This window comes from Mustela erminea, chromosome 20 (genome assembly GCF_009829155.1).
Source record: "Mustela erminea isolate mMusErm1 chromosome 20, mMusErm1.Pri, whole genome shotgun sequence".
Taxonomy (NCBI): domain Eukaryota; kingdom Metazoa; phylum Chordata; class Mammalia; order Carnivora; family Mustelidae; genus Mustela; species Mustela erminea.
Genome location: NC_045633.1, coordinates 39102102 through 39117495, shown reverse-complemented (window position 1 = coordinate 39117495; position 15394 = coordinate 39102102). Strand labels below are relative to the sequence as shown.

General features: G+C 43.3%; 1 protein-coding gene across 2 annotated transcripts in view; it reads left to right on the top strand.

The window, feature by feature from the left end:
* The window catches only part of LOC116581525 (S-adenosyl-L-methionine-dependent tRNA 4-demethylwyosine synthase TYW1-like), a 203813-nt gene that overhangs the window by 145680 nt on the left and 42739 nt on the right, over positions 1-15394 (top strand). Inside the window, exon 14 of one of the 2 annotated variants that reach the window (XM_032328727.1) lies at positions 11192-11346. The exons of the other annotated variant lie outside the window; for it this stretch is intronic. Coding sequence (XP_032184618.1) covers positions 11192-11296 — 105 coding nt within the window. The 3' untranslated portion in view covers positions 11297-11346. Of the gene's footprint in view, positions 1-11191; positions 11347-15394 lie in introns of those variants that run through there. 2 annotated transcript variants of the gene reach the window in all.

The window sequence follows — 15394 nt, the reverse complement described above, 5'->3', positions numbered from 1 at the left end:
CTTCCTGCCACTTTGTGGATTTCATCTGCTCTAATTTCTTTCAAGTGGAATAATTCAAAGCCATTCATCTCAAAGCTCATTTAAAAATGTTTTAGCTTAGGTATTGCCATCTTGGATATGAGAGTTGAACCTTTTTATGAGCATCGTAGAGTTTGATTTATGAAAAGAGTTAGGAGGAAAGGGAAATTAAAAGAATGGTCCGAAGTTAATTTCTTCTGCTTATTGAAACTTGAGAGAGGGAAGTGCTTTCTCAAATTGACATTCGAAGACCTTTATTAGTGCGTTTGGGAAATGAAGATAGTGGAGACTGAGTTCGGTTTGACTTACGACAACGGGAAGCTAACCTGCTCCTCTGACGTGGCCCGTGAGAAGCCGGTACACGTGGCAGAAACTCAATTGCCACCTTCACAGAAGGAACAAAAAATGATGCCATTAGTTTCTTCCTAGTCTGAGATATTGGACTGAAATAAATACCACTTACGTCCCGTCATTTGCACCTTCACGCCATCCAGCCACACAGTGGGGAGAAAGGTGTTTTGCCTGTAACAAGTTAGAAATGTTAAAAACCACATAAATAGAATTTGAGCAGCCCTTCAAGTTTATTAGCTGCATCTCCACCAGTTTCAAGAGTCTTTCTGACATAGCTTCTAGCTTTGGAGCCTGGGGTCCCATCTCAACATAGGGGGAGACACCGACCTGGCGCAGTGCCTTCACAAACCTCTCCCGTCCATTTCCCTTTTCTCCTGTTCCTGGCTCAGGGTGGAAAGTTACCCTCGCTTGACTTGATGTACTTTGAAAACATCCGGCAGACACTGAAGGCACTTAGGACGCCTCCGATGTAGGTGCGTTTGTGCACTTGCAGCCCGCCACAGCGCAGGGGCCTCTCTGTCGTTCCCAGGAGCAAAGCACTGATTATTTCCAGGTTCCTGCTCAGCAGTTTCTGGGGATGTCGGCATGTAGGGCTGAGGGCAGGCTGGAGGGGAGGAGTGCACGGACCACCTCCTGCCCGTCTTTTTTAGATGGTTCCGCTTCATGCCGTCGCGTTTGGAATACATTGGGTTCTTTACCGAACGTATAGAGGTTATATCCTAAAGAGTCCATGTAGTAGGAAAAGTCACATTTGAAGACTTTAGCACTTAAAGCAAAATTCAGATTGAAGTCAGAAATTATAGTGAATCAGTGAAATCCCTTATAAATACTGTGTTCATAGAGAATATTAATAACATTTTATAAATCTTTAATTAGTAATGGGTACTGTTAAATTAATTTCTGCTTCTCTGTTCTCTGCTTGCAGTAGTATTTTCAGACTCCCCTGCAGTACCCACATGATAACTGCAAATTTGTTTTCTTCTGTGTTCATGCATAGGAAATAATGCCTTTGCTTTTTTCTTCCTCTTTGACTTACGGCTAAATTGTTGACTTTCAGGTTTCATTCTGGTTTAAGAACCCCAGAGAATAAGTAGGGTTCTTGAAATTAAAAGCCTGGGGATAAATTTTATTTAATGCATTTAGTTGGTCAGATTTTAAAATGTTCTTCTTAACAGAGTTAGCTGCTTCTGCTTAACTTTATCCCAGATCTCACCCGAATTTATCGAAACTACAATTTCCTGTTTCCTAATAGGTTCCAAAGTTTATTCTAAGGCCTGGGTTTGTTTTGTCCTTGTAACTCTCCTGACTATAATCCAAAAATCTCCACTGCTCTACCTTTTATTTTCTGTCCTTTTTTCTCTAACACCTAGATCTCTCTTTTGTGACCCCTCCCTTATTAGTGGTTCATTCCCCTGTGTTCTCACAGTTGAGGAGGATACAAGTCTGCAGGCGGTAGAATTTTACATACGGAACTAGCGATCGAGGGGGGGGACCACTGTGTCTAGAGGCAGCGTCTGACAGCAGTTATTTCCCGGCAGGCATAGGAGAGACTGGTATGGGGGTCGGGGGCGCAGGTCTTGGCCCAACTGTGACTCGCCCCTGCTTTTGTCATGAAGTCTCACTAGGACACAGCTGGGCTGCTGGCTATGGACCGTCCATGGCTGCTTTCCTCTTACAGTGGCAGAGGAGAGTAGTTGCCACCGAGACCATTTGATTCCCAACGCCTAAAACGGGACGAGTTTGCGAGCCTCCAAGGCTGGGGCCTTGCTGGCTGCCCCGGCCACCGCAGCTGCCCTCCGTCCTCCTGAACCCGGCTTTGTTCACCCGACCACCGTTCGCTTCCTGAAACTCTGGCCTCCCGTGGTGTCCTAGAACCTGTCACGCTTCTCATTTTCCTTCTGTTCCTTGCCACCGTCTCCCCCGTTAGGCCTCTCTTCAGACCCTGTCTTTGGGGTGTTCCGCAAGCTTCCGTCTCAGGCTCGCTTTGTGTCTCCTGATCTTGCCCGAGCACATCTGTCTGTGCTCCCCGCTCCCCCTCCCCAGCGCTGTTTCCTGTTTTCTCATCAAATGTGCCTCCGGACCGCTCACCTGTTGCTCTCTGCTGGCTCCCGGGAATCCGGATGCCCGAAGTCCGCCCCATCTGTGTTCTCAAGCCTCCGTTCCTCCTTGTCTCCTGTCTCCTAGCAGCAGGGCTGTCCTGCAGTCCCTTTTCACCGGGAGGAAGTCAGTTTGACTCTTAATTCACACTTACCATGGTTGAGGTGAGCGTCTGCTGTTTCCTGGGCTTCCCCAAAACTCCCAAAGCAATACTTGCACAGTATACGTCCTTTTAGGCTTAGGGTTGTATATGCACATACGTACCAGTTTTTTTTTAGGCATCATATTGTATGTACTGTTTTGTTTGTGTTTTTTAAGACAAAAAATTACTTTGTCAAATTTACTCTCATAAAGGACACAAAAGGATAAAAACCCAAACCTCCCTGTTCGAGCCCCACTCCCTTCATGCCTTAAATCTCGTTTCCCGGAGACATTTCTGTTGACTGTGGAGGCATCTTCGGGTGCCCGCCCGGCTCAGTCGGTGGAGCCCGCAACGCTTGACCCCAGCGTTGTGAGTTTGAGCCCCACATTGGGTGTGGAGCCTACTTACAGAAAGAGTATCTTCATCCACATACGTAGCGCATGTATGCTGTACTTGAATTTTATTTTTATTTTTTTTTATTTTTTTTTTTTTTTAAAGATTTTATTTATTTATTTGACAGAGAGAAATCACAAGTAGATGGAGAGGCAGGCAGAGAGAGAGAGAGAGGGAAGCAGGCTCCCTGCTGAGCAGAGAGCCCGATGCGGGCCTCGATCCCAGGACCCTGAGATCATGACCTGAGCCGAAGGCAGCGGCTTAACCCACTGAGCCACCCAGGCGCCCTGTACTTGAATTTTAAAAATACAGATCGGATCTCGCTCTCCACAGTGCCTGTAGCTTGCCTTTTTCATCAACACATTTTGTTCCTCGGTCTGAATACAGATAATTTTACCTCATTCTTTTATAGCTGTACCCGTGGGGCTGTTATTTAATCGTTTGCTGATAGAAGGTTATTTCTGTTGCTAGAAGCACTTGAGTAGGTTTTTATTTTTTAATGAACTTGTACTTCGGAACAGTTTCAGAGCTGTCGAAAAGTCACAAAGACGACAGGGACAGCTCCCATGCACCCCTGTTACTGTTCCTCTGCTTTCAGCGTGCTGCGTTGACGGTACCTTGTCATAATTCATGAACTGATACTGATGCACCAGATTCACATTCCCTTTTCTGTCCCGGGTCCCGCACTGCACTTAGTAGTCTTGTCCCCATGGACTTCTCTTGGCAGGCCTGTCTTCAGACTTCCCTTGTTTTCGTTGCGTTGGAGGTTTTTAGGAGCACCGGTCAGGTATTCTGTAGAAGTCCCTTGATTGGAATGTGTCTGATGTTTTTGGGAAGAAGATGACAGAGCCAAAATTTGTATAAATTAGGATTCTCTCTGGGGGTTCTGGGGTGGCTCGGTTGGTTGAGCATTCAGGTCTTGACGTCAGGGTCATGAGTTCCAGCCCCGTGTTGGGCTCCATGCTGAGTCTATTTAATAAAAAAAAGGTTCTCTCTTTGAGCTGTGAAGTTCTGTGGTTTTGATCACCGCACATCGTCATGGACCCACCGGTGGAGTATCAGATAAAACAAGTTCACTCCCCGAGAGTTCCCCTGTGTGTCACGTCTTCAGAATTCTCCACCTCCCCTGAAGTCCCTGGCGACCACGGACTCTGTCGTTGTGTCTTCTGTGTGCTATATAATTGGCATCATATGGTCTGGAGCCCTCTCGTACTGGCTTTTTTCACTTATATTTATACATTTAAGATTCCTCCATGTCTTTTCATAGCTGTAACTCATTTCTTTTTATCATCAGTACTTCGTGATGCGGATAATTCCACAGATTATCTGACCCTCCTTTGCAGGACATCTGGGTTGCTTCCAGTTTTGGGTGGTTATGGATAAAGATGCTATAAACATTTGCGTGCAGGTTTCTGTTAGTTGAGTTAAGTATCTTGGCGCTCCGTTGCTGGTTGGTAAGTCTGTTCAGTGCTCTACTGAACTGCTCACGCTGTCCTCCAAAGGGCCAGTACCATTTTGCATTTTCCCAGCAATGGAGAGTTCCCGTAGCAGAGCGTTTCCATCAGCGTTTGGTCTTGTAAGTGGTTTGGTTTGGGAACTTCCAGTAGCCACATAGTTATGTCTCATTGTTTTAATTTGTGGTTCTCCAATGGTAAATTGTGTTGAGCATCTTTCCGTACGCATGTTTGCCATCCGTATGTCTTTTTTCTTGGGTTGTTTGTTCAAATCTTTTGCCCATTTCTTAGTTTTTTTTTTATTGTTGAGTTTCAAGAGTTCCTTGTATATTTTGGATATGTGCTTTGTGAATACTTTCTCTCAGTCTGCTTTGTCTCTCATTCCCTTAACAGCATCTTTCTCAGAACAGAAATTTTTAGTATTAATAAAGTCAAGCTTACTGAGTTTTTTACTGAGGTCATGCTTTTGGTATTGAATCTATAACCTCCTTACCAAACCCAAGGTCACGTTGATTTTCTCTTGTGTTTTCTTCCACAAGTTTTATAGATTTGCGTTCTACATTTAGGGTTTAAAATATATATATATATTTACTTATTTGAGAGAGAGGGAGAGAGAGATTGAGCATAGGTAGGGGAAGTGGCAGCAGGAGAGGGAGAAGCAGGTTCTCCACCGAGCAGGGAGTCTGATGTGGGGCTCCATCCTAGGACCCTGGGATCATGACCTGAGCTGAAGGCAGATACTTAACAACGACTGAGCCAGCCAGGCACCCCTACATTTAGGGCTGTGTGTGTGTGTGTGTGTGTGTGTGTGAGAGAGAGAGAGAGAGAGAGGGAGAGAAAGGTGTAAGGTTTTCATTCATTCATTCAATCGGTGGATGTCCAAATATCCTAGCACCATTTTGTTGAAAAGACGGTCTTTTCTTAGTTGAACTGCTTGTGTTCTTCCTTTGCTAGAGATCAGTTGACTGTTTGTCTGGGTCCATTTCTCAGCTGTTCTGATGGCCTGTTTGTCTTCTTTCACCAATTTACACTGTCTTATCTACTGTAGCTTCGTAGTACATCTTGAAAATGGATCGTGTGAGTTCTCCGACTTTGTTCTTCTTTGGAATTGTGTAGGTTGTTGTAAGTCTTTTACCGTCCTGTGCACTGCAGTCAGTTCGTTGGGGTTTGTGAAACAGCTTCCTGAGATTGTCGCTGAGATCATATCGACTCTGTAGATCAAGCTGGGAAGAGGTGACATCCTAATGGTATTGAGTCCTCCAGTTCATGAGCACAGACTGTGTCCCCTTTTATTTAGATTTTCTTTGATTTATTTAATCAGATGTTGATCTTGAATATAGTTTTGTTCGATTTATATATTTCATGGTTTTCATACTATTTAAAAAATTTTTTAAAATTTCAAATTGCCGTTGTTCGTTGCTGGTATGTGGGAAAGCATGTGACTTGTCTGTCCGTCTTGTGATCCTGTTGTTCTCACTTAATAGTTCCAGGAGGGGTTTTTGTGTCTTTTTTTTTTTTTTTTTTGAGATTTTCTGCGTAGACCGTCATATCGTCTGCACATAAAAACAGTTTTATTTCTTCCTTGCCAATTTATACACCTTTTATTTCTTTTTCTTCTCTTATTGTTGAGTCTTGTTGGATAGGAATGGAAGAAGGGGGCATCCTTGCCGTATTCCCAGTCTTAGGGGAAAAGTGTCCTGTTTCTCACAATTCGGTATTGTATTAGCTGTGGGTTCTTTGTAGATAGATATTCTTTATTGTTATTGAGGAAATTCCCCTTTATTCCTAGTTTGCTGAGAATTCTATCATGAGTAAATGTTGGCTTTTGTCAGATACTTGACTGCATTCAGTGGTTTTCTACATGACTGTTTGTCTGCACTACCCTGTTGATGTGTGATGTTGCATTTTTTGAATACTGAACCAGCCTTGGATACACGAAATAGATCCCAACTGCTCAGCATGTGTGTAATTATTTTTATACATTTTTAGATTCACTTTGCTAATGTTTTCTTTTTAAACCTATGCCCAGGAGAGATACTGACCTCAATTTTCCTTTTTTATAATCCTTTATCTGGTTCTAATTTTAGGGTAATACTGGCCTCAGGATTCTGAGAAGTGGTGCCTCTGCTTCTGTTCTCTAGACTGTAGTAAATTGATATCATTTCTGTCTTCAGTGTTTGGTAGAACCCAGCTGGGCTTGCCGCTTTCTGGAAGGTTATCAATTATTCATTCAATTTCTTTAGTATATATAGCCCTAATCAAATGTTTTCTTCCTGTGTGCATTTGATCTTCGGATTTTGTCCATTTTATCCATGTTATCAAATTTGTGGGCATAGTGTTATTTGAGTATTCCTATATTATTATTTTATTGTCCATGGGATCAGTAGTGATGATCCCTCTTTATTTTTGATCTTAGTAAATTATGTTTTCTGTCATTTTTCTTGCTTAGCCTAAGTAGAGGCTTACCCATTTTAGTTTATTTTTTTTGTCCCTTCAGAGAACTGTCTTGGTTTTGTTGATTTTTTTCTCTATTGGTTTTCTTTTGCACTGTCATTGATTTCTGCTCTAATTTTTATTATTTCTTCCACTTGGCTTAGGCTTAAATTGCTCATCATTCTCTACTTAAGTGAAGGCCTGGATTATTGATTTTTTTCACTTAAGACCATGTCATGACCCTTTGTGTAAATATTCTATTACACTGAGTTTATTTGCTACATAGTTGTTCATCAAGTGGGTTTGCTATTAGGTTTTAACCCACTGAGCCACCCAGGCGCCCCTGAACTTTTTTTAACCAGTGTCCATTGTGTTAATGTGTACTTAATTATTTGTGGTATTAAGACAATTTGCTATATTTTTTTGACCATTTGTATGTATTTTTTTGTGAAATCATGTTGTGACTCTTAACCATTCTTTTGAGATGTTTGTGATTTTCATTAACTTGCAAATGCTTTTTATTAAGGACTGAAGATCTCTTTGTGTGTGTGTGCACATACACTCATACACACATGTATGTGTGCATATCTAGCTGTTAGTTTTTTTCATTATCGTATGAAACAGGGTTCTTTCTCCCTGTGTTGGTCATTGATTGCAGCAGCATCCGTGGTTTGAGCAGTTCATTCCCTGCCACATGCTTTGTGGTGGCTGCCTGCTGCAGTCATGTTTTCGTATATTCTTGGATGTTTCTGAACTTTCTGCTAGTTATACTGATTTTTCCTTCCTGTCCACTGCCGCGCGGTCACTGCGACTTTGTACGACTCGGTGGGAACTTCCAAAGCCCTTCCTCCTTCATCAGTCTTTTCTTCAAAACTGTCTTGCTGGTTCTTAGCACCATTATGACACGTTTTCATATGTATGTGAGAGCCGGATTGTCCGTGTTCGTGCGCACAACCACGTACACACACACACAGCTTTGGGGTGTTGATTGGAATTGCACTGAATTTGTAGTCTAACTTGAGAAAGTTGCCGTCTTTATGGAGTCGTATTTCCATTTATCGCTTGTTAAAGTTGCCTGCACTATCACTTTAATTTTCTTCTGCTGGGATTTATTTTCTAATTGTGGGCTATGTTGGCTCTCTGGGGAATGTCACATTTCCACACATCTTCTGAAATTGTTTGCAGGCTCTTCTTGAGTAGGAGTTATTTTTGCTCACGGGGTGCTCTGTCAGGCTGCTAGTCCAGTCCCTGGTCACAAGGCTGTCCCAATATATTTTTTCCGCTAGCTTTGTCTGTGGACTTGGCGTTTTTCATTTCATCTGTTTTGCAGCGGGATGGCTCAAGAGATGAACTTGAAGTGTCCTTTTGGCCATATGTCCGTTATACCTACTATTTGGAAAATAATGTGAATTAGGTAAGTAAGGATTTTGGATGAAAGGCTTAATTTCTGTCTGGCGTTTTAGTGTCCGTGCGGCGGGTGCTGTCGCCCTTCTCGAGGCCCATCGTGCTCTCATTCCAGATGCACTTCCCTGTGAGTCAGACGTGAGCTGTGTGCACAGGCACATCTTGTCACCGTGAAGCTTTCCAGGGAGGAAATTTCACAGGCTTACTTCGCAGACTTAGTCACCTTCTGATGAGTCATCTCCCACCCCAGCCACGTTTAGGCACCGGGAGGTTAGTTGGTGGCTTAGCACAATCTGAACATTTCTCAGCTGTGCAGTGTTTGCGTTTGGACAGTGAACTCCCCAGGAACGGAGCCTTCAGTATGCAGCACTGGGGACTTAAATTCACGAGTTGTTACAAGCAATGTTTCTGGAGAACAGATCTGTAGGGTTTATTGAATTTAAGGATGTATGGTTTCTGGCTATTCCATAATCCTTTCAAGTTTCCTTCCAGTAGTTCTGCAGGATGTTTTGGCTCTGTTGAGAGCCTCCTCATCCGTCTGCTGTTCCCTCTGGGTTCGGGTGTTTCTGTTTGCGGCTGCCGCTGGGTGGTAGATGGACCTCGCCTGTGGGAACATCGCCAGAGGCTGTACGTTTTGTCAATATCCGCAGTCCTGCAGGTCGATGTTGTTGCTTCAGGGATCGGAGGCTGTGTGTTCTCCCGGGTGTAGGCAGTGACATGATCTACTTACCGAGTTTTATGACGTAGTTTATTCACTTGTATTTACTGTTCTGTAGGTGGGCTACGGCTCTCCTTCACCTCGTGGCCTCGTGGCCTCGTGGCGGAGGCTTTAGACTAGATGTTCTCTGTCGTGGAAGGCAGAGTGGCCCTGTGATTTCTGCGCTCAGCCCTTTCTTCCTCTAGAAACGTCACCATTTATTCATTCTCTTTCATTGATTCGTGTTTGGCCTTTTTTCTTTACATTCTCGCTCCCTTATTTATCTTTTCTTAAGAATTACTATTCTCGGGGCGCCTGGGTGGCTCAGTGGGTTAAGCCTCTGCCTTCGGCTCGGGTCATGATCTCGGGGTCCTGGGATCGAGCCCCACATCGGGCTCTCTGCTCAGCAGGGAGCCTGCTTCCTCCTCTCTCTCTGCCTGCCTCTCTGCCTACTTGTAATCTCTGCCTGTCAAATAAATAAATAAATAAATAAAATCTTTAAAAAAAAATTATGACTCTCCTTCCTTTCCCGTGCATTGCCATGTTGTGAAGTTCTGTGTCCGTGGTCTTGCCACAGGCCGTTTCCACCCAGTGAGGACTCCCCGCCCCTGATAACTCGCCGGCCGAGCCACGCCTTCCACTTTCCCCCAAGCTCCAGAGAATGGAGAAACCTGCTCCATATTACTCGTAGGCTCTTCTGAAGCGTAAATATTGCTGCCTTTTTAGAATTTTTTATCGTGTAATGTGAATTTTTTCCCACTCTCATGTATTTATTGGCACTTCTGAGCTTTCTCTTCTTGTGGCTTCTCAAGAGATGAGCCCCTTTGCCTGTACGTGTGTTTATGCGTTACAGCGCGTGGCTGCGTGTGCACGCGTAGCTCACATGCACGGTTGCCCCCTCCTCCTGCTCCTTCACACAGGCGGCAGCGTCCTGCTGTTTAGCCCTGTTGCCAGGAGGACGTCCAGTTCTTCCTTCCTTCTTGCTGTTGTCGTTGACTTGCAGAGGCACATGGGCCTTCAACTCTGGGCGCTCCGGCTCGCATCCCCGTGGAGAGGCCTGGTCTCCTGCGGCGCCGCTGAACTAAGGCAGATCTTTTTCTCTATCCTTTACTACGCTTCTGGTCTTTGGCCGGGAGACTGTGGTTTAAGCCATCTCTATAATGGCTAGTCGAGATCAGGAATATCAAGAGACTGTTAAGCTGATTCAGTCTCATCTCAAGACTCAGAACTATTAAAAAGTGAGTGTGTGTGTGTGTGTGTGTGTGTGTGTGCACGTGTGGTTATGTGTGTGTGTGTGTGTTTTCTGATCCCACAACTTTTGTTATATTTCCTTCCAAACCTGTACAGTGTTGTTTTAGCCTTTTAAAAATCCAACACTATTACATAAAAATTTCCCTCATCCTTAACTTTCTTCTAAAACCAGTTACTCTCCACAGGAACAAGTATGAAGACTCAAGTCCCTCTCCCATTTGCTGCCCCTTTCTGAAAATCACGCCTCCATGGAGCGTCTCCTAGTAGGAGTGTGTTTCTTTGCTATGTCGGGATTCGTAACCACGGCTCTGAAACGTCGCCTTTTGGTGTTTCAGTAGCTGTGTCTTAAATCACTGTGCTCTTTCTTGGGATTAAAGTTCTTAAGAGTTTATAAATAAAGCTGGAGTGAACATTCCTATTGATCAATATTTATCCACAATTTTTATCATTTCCAAAGGTGAAAATTTTAGAAGTGCAATTATTGGGTCAACAGATTGGAGTATTTTTCTGGTTCTTTAATCGTGTTGCTGTGTTAGTTTCCAAAATGTTTTTACTGGATTCTGCTTTTACCGTCCGTGAGCAAGTACACCTGTCTTGCTAAACAGTAGCATTGGATATTGCTATATTATTTTTAAGATTTTATTTATTCATTTGAGAGAGAGAGAGAGAGAGCACGAGAAGGGAGAGGTCAGAGGGAGAAGCAGACTCCCTGTTGAGCAGGGAGCCCGATGTGGGACTCGATCCTGGGACTCCAGGATCATGACCTAAGCCGAAAGCAGTTGCTTAACCAACTGAGCCACCCAGGCGCCCTTGGATATTGCTATTTTAAAAAATCTTTGCCAATTTGATAACTCAAAATGGTACCTCATTACTGCTTCAATTTGCATTTCTTTGATTACTAGTAACTCAGTACCATATTTTAGGATACCGTTTTATCTTGTTTTGACACAGCTTCAACTTGAGTTCGCCTTGAATTGCAACTGTCAAGATAAATCGTGGAAATTAAGCGCCGTAGTCCTGGGATATAATAACCTTATCCAGAATGTGTATCACTGAAAGCTGCCTAATTAGAAACAACAGAATTCTGTCCAACTCACAGTTATGTATTTTTAAACTTTTTGTTACAGATTTTTAAAACACGTAAGAGAAAAGAGAATAATCGAATGAATTCCTGTGTGACTGTCATCTTCATTTGACAGCTGTCGGCACTTCATTTCTCGTTTCATCTGTCCCCGCTGTGTTTTTGGGGTGGAGGAGGCATTGGAATATTTCAAGTCAAATAAATACGTGACTTTATCCATGAACACTCGTGTATATAACATATAAGGGCTTTAAAAAAATGAGTGTCTTTTCCCAGCATTCTGTGTTTATTTAATCTCTCATAGGATTTATTTAACTTTTATTTTATTTTGGGTTTTTTTTTTTTTTTAAGGCTTTTATTTATTTGTTTGTCAGAGGGAGAGCAGAAGCACGGAGAGCTGCAGGCTTAACAGGCAGAGCAGGCAGAGCAGGCAGAGGGAGAAGCAGGCTCCCTACCGAGCAAGGAGCCTGATGCAGGGCTCGATCCCAGGACCCCAAGATCATGACCTGAGCCGAAGGCAGACGTTTAACCAACTGAGCCACCCAGGCATCCTTCTCAAAGGATTTATTATTGGAGTGTATCATACTTACAGAAAAGTGCACAGAGCTTCAGGGGACAGCTTGGTGAATTATTACGAGAAGAACGCACCTCTGATTGCTGCAGCAATGTTGAGAGCGCCGTCGGAGCCCCCCTTTTGTCCCATTCATCTTTCCTCCTGGTCATTAGCCCTCTTCTGTCTAACAGTAATCACTGACTTCTAACACTGTCAGGCGGTTTTCCCTGTTTTTGAACTTTATAGAGATGGAATCACAATACAGAGCTGGCCCTTGAGCCGAGCTGCGGTTGGGGCGCTGACCCTGTGCAGCTGAATATCCATGTGTAACTTTACCCTCAAAACCTACTAAAGCCTGCTGTTGGCCAGAAGCCTGATCGAGAACACAGCCGATTGACACATATTTTGGGAATGTATTACGTGTTGTGTTCTTATAACAAAGTAAGCTAGAGGAAGGCAAACGTTAGGAAAGTCGTAAGAGAAAACACATTTACAGCACCACGCCGTAAACAGTTCACATGCCGGCGGCCCGGCACAGACCCATGTTGTTCGAGGATCTACTGTGTTTCACTTCACGTGTGTGTTAGACTTACCCATGGTGCTCTGGTCCGTTCATCTTTATTGTTCTGTTTGGTAATACGAACGTGCTACAGTTAATCTGTGTTACTGTTGAAGCATCTTCATGCTGTTCCAGTGTTTGGCCGTCGTGAACCATCTACTAGTGACACTCCTGTACCGGTGTTTCGGTGTGTGTATCTGCTCAGTGATGTCGGCTGTGCACCTGGGAGCACACTCGCCGGATCGTGGGGTGTGCGTGCATTCAACATCCGTGAATAACGCCGAACAGTTACAACGTAACGCGTGAATTCACACAGTCGTGTGTAGGGGCTGTTTTGCATCCTTGCCACCAACTGGTTTTGTCAGTCTTAGTGGCGGTCGTGAAGCTGTTTTCTTGTGGATTTTAATTGCATTTCTATTCATTGTTCATTTGATACCCTCTTTTGTAAAGGATACTTGCTTCAGAGTTAGTGTTCTCTGCCACTAAATCATAAAAACATTCTTACTCAAGGATATACAGGAACATTCATGGCTTTTGTCAGTATTTCTCTTGCATTTGTCTTTTTTCTTATTGGTTTTTAGAAGTTATTTAGATAGGGTAGACATGAGGAAATGTCTTTTTTCACTCTTGGCTTGTCTCTTTTATCCTATCTTGATAAGGAAAAGTTGCAAATTTTAATGCGCTGCCGCTTCATGAGGCTTGCTTTTCTGTTGAGTTTGTCTCGAACTGTTTCAAGAAAGTCATGAGATTCTTGTTGTCTAAATATTGTTTCTCTTTCACATTTAAGTCCATTAAGGCGTTTTTTAAGTGTTGGTGCTTCTAACCCCCTACATGAACACCCCTTGCACCAGCACTGTTGATTTAAAATATTAACCTTTTCTACCTTGTTCTGTAGTGGCAATTTGGTAATAGATCAGATATCCATACTTGTGGCTCATTTCTGTTTTTTTGTTGAGTTATAATTGATGATTGACATGTGACATTTTGTACGTTTACGGTGTGTTCATTTGATACACTTACATAATATGATACAGTAACCATGGCAGTGTAAGCTCACACTTCCATCACGTCTGATAATTATCTTTTTCTTTATGGTGAGAACATTTAAGATTAGTCTCCTAGCAACTTTGAAGTGTATGCCGTAGAACGTTGTTGACTATTAATCACAGTGTTGGTTAGATCTCCAGAGCCTCACTCATCTTACAGCTGCGGGTTTGTACCCTTCGGCCGGTACCTCTCCAATTTGCCCACCCTGCAGCCTCTAGTAACCACCGTTCTACTCTGTTTCCATGAGTCAGCTTTTGTAAATCCCACATGTAAGTGATACCGTACAGTGGACTGTTAAACATCCTAGGGTTCAGGGCACCATCTCCCTGTGCAGTGGGAAATCTGCATACTAACTTTCGATTCCCCCAATACATGTTTTGAATGTTCTATATATTCTGCTATATTCTTACAATAAAGCAAGCTAGAGAAAAGAAAACATTACTAAGAATGTTAAGGAAGGGAAAATACATTTATAGTACTGTGTGTGTGTGTGTGTGTGTGTGTGTATATTTACTGAAAATCCACGTGTAAGTGGACCCACACAGTTCAAAACCATGTCATCCAAGGGTCGACAAATTATATTTGTCATTCTCTGATTTACATCTCTTATCATGCCTTTGAGGTCTCTGTTTGTCCATTGACTCACAAACGGGAGTATTTTCTTTTTTCTCCTGGCTGAGTGATACTCCAGTGTGTGTGTGTGGGGGGGGGGGGGGGGGACACCATGTGTTCGTAAACTCCTCTGTTGATGGACTCTTCTGTTGTTTCCGTATATTGACTCTAGTGAATATCCTGTTTCCTTTCCTCTGGATATGTACCAGAGATGGGGTTGCTGGGTCGTACGCCAGTTGTAGTTTGTGTTTCCTGAGGATCCTTCATGCTGCTCTCCACAGTGACTCTACCAGTTCACGTTCCCGCTAGCGGTTCCCAGAACCCACAATCTAAACAGGGTCCCCTTTCCCATCTCAAGGACAGCTGTTCTGACACGTACGAGCAGATGTCTCAGTGTGGGTCTGACGTACATTTCTCTCATGTTGAGCATCTTTTCGTGTATCCATGGGCCATTTGGGCGTCTTTGGAAAAATATCTGTTCAGTTCCTCCGCCCATTCTAAAATCCGATTGTGTTCTTTGTTACTGAGTTGTAGGAGTTCTTTAGATATTAGCTCTTTATCAGAAAAGTGTTGGTAAAATACCTTCTCCCATTCGGCAGATTGTCTTTTCATTTTGTGGATGGTCTCCTTTGCTCTGCAAAGCTTTTTAGTTTGACGTAGACCCTTTCGTCCGTTTTAGCTTCTGCCACTGGTACTTTTGTTGTCATATTCAAACAGTCATTGCTAAGATTAGCATCAGAGAACTTTTCCTCTGGGTTTTCCTCTGGGAGTTCTATGGTTTCAGGTCGTATGTCTGAGTCTTTCATCGTCTGAGGTTAACGTTTGTGAGTGTTGTAAGGTAAGGGTCCATTATCATTGCTCTGTATGTGATTATCCAGTTTTCCTGCCACCATTGATTGACAAGACGGTCTTTGTCAAGATTGTCAAGAGTATTCTCAACGGGGTCAAATGTTAGTTGACGGTCCATGCAGGGGTTTACTTTGGGCTCTTTGTTCGATTGGGTGATGTGTCTGTCTTTGTGCCAGTGCCATGCTGGTCCAATTACTGTAGCTCTGTAGTCAACTTTGAAAGCGGAAATGTGAGGCCTCCAGCTTTGTTCTTTTTTAAGATGGCTTTGGTTATTGAGGGTCTGTTGGGGTTTCATACAAATTTTCAGATTGCTTTTTCTGATTTGGTGAAATCCCATTGGGATTTTTATAGGGATCGTATTGAAACTGTAGGTGTCTATGGGTATTACGGACATTTTAACAATATTAGTTCTTCTGATAGTTCACCATATTTTTATAGGTATCTTATCTTACA